A 6,000-nucleotide genomic window follows, 5' to 3' on the forward strand; every position below is an offset into this window, starting at 1 on the left:
TCTTTGCAGCTCAAGGCAAGTGCAGAGAAGGTGTGCATGGACTGAGCTGCAAAGCTGAGATAAATGCAAACAGGTTGCTAAATATCTTCATCTTTCGGGGTATGTTTGCAATAAATCATATAAGAGAGACCAGATTTGATAAGACAGAGTTTATTCTAAATTTCTGGTAGCAGTGGGTCTGAAAAACAGTCCATTCCTCACTGGTCTTCAAGATCTGATCAAGACTGAACTATAATCCTGTTCATCTTAGTTGAGCAGTGGATGGAGCAACAACTGCTGGAGAGGATTTGAGAACACTGTAACAATGAGTATGAATCCCACAATTCGAAGAATATGTCTTACCTATAATCGATTTATTCAGTTGCAATCTGAAAAATGCACTTAACAATACATTCATATTCACTGCAGTTGTCTACTTAAAAAATAAATAAATAGTTCCACACTTTAAGACAAATATCCTTTCAAAGGAGCTTCTGATCTCACTTTCTCTAAACATTGACAGGATTACTATCATATACAAACTGCTAATAGCACAAAATGTCTTCCATGAGAAAGGCTCCAAAAGCAACACAAAAAAATAATATATTAAGCCACCCAGCAGCCTTATGAAATTTAGTAATAGTACTATGTCTGTGTTAGAAAAGGGAAACAGGAATACATAAAGTTTATGTTTTCCTTGCTGCCACAAGGGAAGTCTATGCTACATCCATGAACAGAGAGTAAAGCTTAAATCCATCCCACTTAGCTGAGGTGTTTAAATCAAGAAGTGAGCTGTTCAAGATTTCTCCATTCCAGGCAGAGAAGCAGGGACTTCCATAGGATGTCTAAGATGGCTGGCTATTCCTCTGGATTTGCTCATGTCTCCTGACACCGAGCTGAGAGATTCTCCATATCTATCATCTTGTACATCTCTGGACTTTGGCAAGAAGTTTGGGACTAAAACACCCAGCTCTACACTTTTCCCACAAGGGGGAAAAAGGTTTCTTTCCAAGGCACCCAACAGTGTGAAGTAGAGAAAGCTTCCAAACCACAAAAGGGAATGGGAAAGATGAATTCTCAGCACCCTCAGACTGACCAGCCATTTATATCAACTTCATCTAGAAAGTCCCAGTGCTCCAAATGGGACATTCCACAGGGCATGTTGGTTGGACATTTTTGATGACTAATGAATGTAATATTTTATTGTTACCACAGTGTTCCTAATTTCAATAGTCAACAGTGAAAATAAACATAGTCACGTTCTACTGCACATTACGACAAAACCTTCTGTCCAAGCATGGGAATTATTGTTTTAAATCACTTTGTAACAAATGTGACAAAGTCTGAGACTGGCCTTCGGTCTACTTGACTGATTCTTCTGCCTCTTAATAATTTTTTTGTAAAATATACTACTCCCCGTAAAGTTTTCAGGCATTTCCATGTTTGAACACAGCTTTGAATTTTCTTAGAGCCTGTTTCTTTCAATGAACAAATTCTTACTTCATAAGGTTAGTTTCTACATGTATTTCTTCACAGTTATGTAAGTAATTTCACTAATTTCTTTTATGTAGTAGTTCAGTTGTGCAATATTGGTTTATATTGGTCATGTGAAAATATTTTACACTGCTTATTATCACCTCTCATAAATCTATATAGTTTATTCTTATATATTATGTCAGTTTTTTAGACCATGGCCACTTTGGGGCTCGCTCTGCCTTGAAGTTTCCAGATAATTTCTAAAAAATATATTAAGAATAAACAAGTAGACAATGAAAGGGATGCAGACGCTCCAGAAAAACTGTTCATAAATTCTTACAGCACAAATGCTTTGAAAGGGAAGGGAAGCAAACCAAATCTTCTCAATTTGGACTTTACTGTAGTGCCAGCAACATTTGCAGAGTAAATAATTTAAAAAGAATATGTATGTTAGTGAACTGGATTGATTGTGGCCTACGTTCAGCTCAAGCTTCTGTGTCTGCTATCTCCATGTAGTATACAATTAAGAAAAAAAAAAAAAAGTAAAAAAGAAAAAAAGTAATTTGTTTAGATAAGGATCAGAAAAAAAAAAAAAAAAAAAAAAAAAAAAAGAACAAGCGGATCACGGAAAACTAACTATGGTAACAGAAATCATTACCATTATGTTGACTGAGTATATGAAGCACTCATCTGTATAGCCGGGCCTGTATATATACTGGATCCATTGATACCATAAGTTCACCAAGCTATGAGAAAGTTCCCAAGCAACATACGATGATAATAATTCATATAACTCCTCTTTGGCAATGCTTGGACTCTGCAGTTAAATACCAAACAGTATCAAGTGTGCCAGTCAGTTAATGCAAGAAAGAAAATGTGATGAACTGTTTGTTTTGAACTATTAGTATAAACATATTGCAGAAATGAAACTCAAGCTTAAACAATGGGGAAAGTTATCCGGTATTAAAATAAACAGTTCTAGGAAGACCTCTAAAAATATTTACCAAATCATCTTCTTTTAAGTAATTTCCGTACAGAGCTTTTTGCTGCGTCCCCAGTTTGCCAGCCAATCTCACTTACACTGATTGCAGATATGCAAATGGTAATGGACAATGCTGGGGCTTAGCTGTCTGTAATCAGCGTCCCAAGAAAGCACATTTTTATCTAGAATCAAGGTAGGATGTCATCAAAGAAGAACTTTTGGTTTCAAGGGTATAAGAATCTATATTAAAAAAAACAAGAACAACAAAAATGTCTGGCTTCTAGAAATCTGCTAGCAGAAATATTATGGAAGAATTTTTTTAAAAAATAAAATAATATTCTAATTATTAAGCAAATCTTGCTTTCACAAACTATCTTAATAAATTCTCTTTCAGCATTGCAGGCTAGTATTTGTGTTGAGAAAATACTATATTCTGCAAAATATAGCTTAGGTACAAATTACTGACAGTTCTGTATATTATATAGTGCAATAAATGTATTTATGTATGTCAGAATATATCTCAAATTCCGAAATACAAACAATATTTCTTACTATAACTATTCAGTTCCAGTCACAGACCTATCTTTGACTATTAATTAATGTTTATTTCATTCACAGCAGGTGCACTGTAAAATGCTACCAGTGTAGAGCTATTTATCTCTGATATTAAAAGTCAAGGAAGGGAAACAAATGCAGAGTGTAAAAATAAGATATAAGATATCTACATTATGTATTAATTTACACTTAAGCATTATGATCCTTTTGAAAGGAAGCGAGTTATGTCTGAGGTGATTTGTAATGGCAACAGCAACAAAGCAAATGCAGTATTCAGAGATGCTATAATGGAGCTGCATCAGACTCATTTGTTCTGAGTGAGCGGCACTCCATCACACAGAGAAATAGGTCCTTTCATTGCAGAGCAAGCTGACACATGGGGTACGTGCACAAGGCTGGCTTCAAGTAAGGCCCTGGGAGGAGAGGGTGGGGGTTGGGAGGAAAGGTTCTGCCCACTGCCAGTTTTTCAATCACTGCAGAAGAAAAGAGTCCTCAGTACAAAAACCTTTCACTGGGCTTCCTACCTGCTCAATCACTTCCTTCCAAAGTGTGTGAGCACTAACCCTAACTCAGACTTTCGCACTCCGGAGACTCATTTTTCTTCCTGTTCAGTTCACAGTGAAACAGTGATCTTAGTTCAGTCTCTAGTGGACAAACACAGAATAAGTGAAGTCTCATAAGCATGATTCAGCAGGCAGTTTGCTCAAGTAAAATCATGTGTGCATAAACACAGATACAGATTTTCCTCTAAGTTCTTGCCTCAGCCTCCCAAGGTACAGCAAAATAATTTCTTTAGAAATGCTTTCCTCTACAATAGACGCCCCCTCTTTTCCAAGCCTATATTCTATTCCCCAAAGCAGACCAAGTTATTAAAAACTGAAGAAAGTAGTTCTAAATAGAAAAGCTTGGTTATATTTTGTTTTCACATGTTCACTGGATGGAGTTATTTCTCCTTCTAGAGCCAGATATGGAAAGAGTACAATTTATCAAGAGATCAAAAAAGATTTTAGTAGACTGTGGGGGATGGAAGGGATGCTTATGTTTTTTAACATATTTCTGTTTTGAATGCTGTTTGGACAAACCAAAGCTTGTAATTGAGATAATTGTCAATAAATATACTAATAGGATGCTCTAACCTGCCTAGCAGAGTCCTCGCTAGATTTTCACTGATGGTCATTCTTTGTATGAATTTGTGTTACAGTAAAATCATGTATCCATCAGAGGAGAGCATACAGAAGTATGCTTGTACCACTTTACATGACTAACTGCATCACCAATTGTTTGATATTCCCAGTTTTGCCAGGTCAAAACATCGGAGTAAGAATGCAAATCTTACAAGTAATAAGATACAAAGGCTATTTCATTATTTATTTATTTTTACTTGTCAGCTCTCCCAGGGCATTTTCATTACAAAGACATGGACAAGATACTGTAGTGTATATCATTGTGCTGCTCTGAGTAATCCTGTTAAGATGAATGAGGACTGCTCACATTTATTTAAATATTTAAGTATTTTCTGAACCAAACTTCAGCTTATATATTGGATTTGAAAAGTTTAGTGGAAGGTCAGATCTCTGGCACAAATTCTTTAAAAGCATTACTTCTGCTAGGTTACTACAACACCTTTCACCTCATTTTTCCGTTTCCATGAAAGAACAAATACAAATTAAAACAGGCTGTTTCAAGCCCACTGTAATCTATGCAACTGAAAAGTTTTACTGTGATGATATAGAAGTGTGAATGCCTAAGTGCTTTTTTCTTTCTTTCCAGCAATTAACTGGATGGAATAGTATTACAGGATCTATTTCTGGAGAAGCAGTGATATTCTTAACACGGTGCCTATAAGTGCTGATTATTTTGAACGTCCCCTTTTGCTGTCAGAGTAGCAGGTATCCTGCATGACATCTACTCTGACTCTGTGAACCGTAAGTGGAGATTATAGGGCTACTTAGTCACCTCTGTCCTTAGAATCTCTGGTGCATTTTTGTATGCACTGGCTCACAAAACACCCATCGTCTCTCAAGATAAAGCTTTAAGAAACTGCGTCTTTTAGCAGTGTGAAGAAAATTCTGTTCACAAAAACAATGCCTCTAGAGGAGTGCACTCTGGCTGTAAGATTTTGCCCCTATGCACAAATGAGATAAAACCTCAGTTCTCAAAAGAACCCGTGAAAACTATGAACTACACAAGCATCATCAAAAAACAAAACAAAACAACGAACACAGCAACAAACATTAACTGAATGAGAAGTGAAAAAGTAAACACTTACTTTTTGCAGCCACTGTGTGTAGTTTTCCATCACATGTTCCAGATGCTGCAGTTTCTGGAAAGAGAAATCCTGTTCCACGTGAGGAGCATCTCTCTGAAGAGCATTAGTGTTGTACTGGTCTGTCGTGCTTTCACGACAGTTCCCGTCCTGTTCTGGCAGAATGAAAGTATAGGTGCACTGCCCATGCTGAATCCGGTTAAATCTTCTCCCACTGGCTTCCGGACCCCGGCGCTGAGTGGTACAGCCTATATGAGCAAGGAGTGCTGCCAGAAAAGCAAAGGAAAGGAAAACTGACATGTTACTGTTACTTTCCTTTCCCACTCTTAGAAAAACTTTTTCTTCCTCTTTCTTTAGTTTTTTGTTTTGTTTTGTTTTGTTTTCCTCAATTTCTCTTAAAGTCTCTAGAAAAAAAAAAAAAAATAAGACTGGAAAAGCACACTTTAGAAATCAAGCTTGGATAAATTGTTATTTTCTTTTAAATTTAACTATGAGAATAGCTTCCTTAGTTAAAATTGGGAATATTTATTGCATAGTAGTTAAGATTTATTGTTTCCTCCCTGTTACAGTCCAGCATGTAGCCTGCTTTAGTCAGCTGCATATGCATATCCCAGTCTCTTTCCCCTACACTATCTGCAGCAGAACTGCTATTTTCTCTCAGACTTCAGTGAGTTTTATTAAGGTTGCACATTCAAGCCAAGCTGGAAGCAAGCAGCCTTTCACAAGATGACTTGACAGGAAT

The 6,000-nt window shown here is 36.6% G+C and overlaps 1 protein-coding gene across 1 annotated transcript in view; it reads right to left on the bottom strand.

Moving 5' to 3' along the window:
* Positions 1-5,558, bottom strand: part of ANGPT1 (angiopoietin 1) — a 145,352-nt gene extending 139,794 nt beyond the window's left edge. The window contains exon 1 of the mRNA XM_015856162.2: positions 5,262-5,558. Coding sequence (XP_015711648.1) covers positions 5,262-5,558 — 297 coding nt within the window. The remainder of the gene's footprint in view (positions 1-5,261) is intronic.
* Positions 5,559-6,000: the final 442 nt, after the last annotated feature.

This window comes from Coturnix japonica, chromosome 2 (assembly GCF_001577835.2).
Source record: "Coturnix japonica isolate 7356 chromosome 2, Coturnix japonica 2.1, whole genome shotgun sequence".
NCBI lineage: Eukaryota > Metazoa > Chordata > Aves > Galliformes > Phasianidae > Coturnix > Coturnix japonica.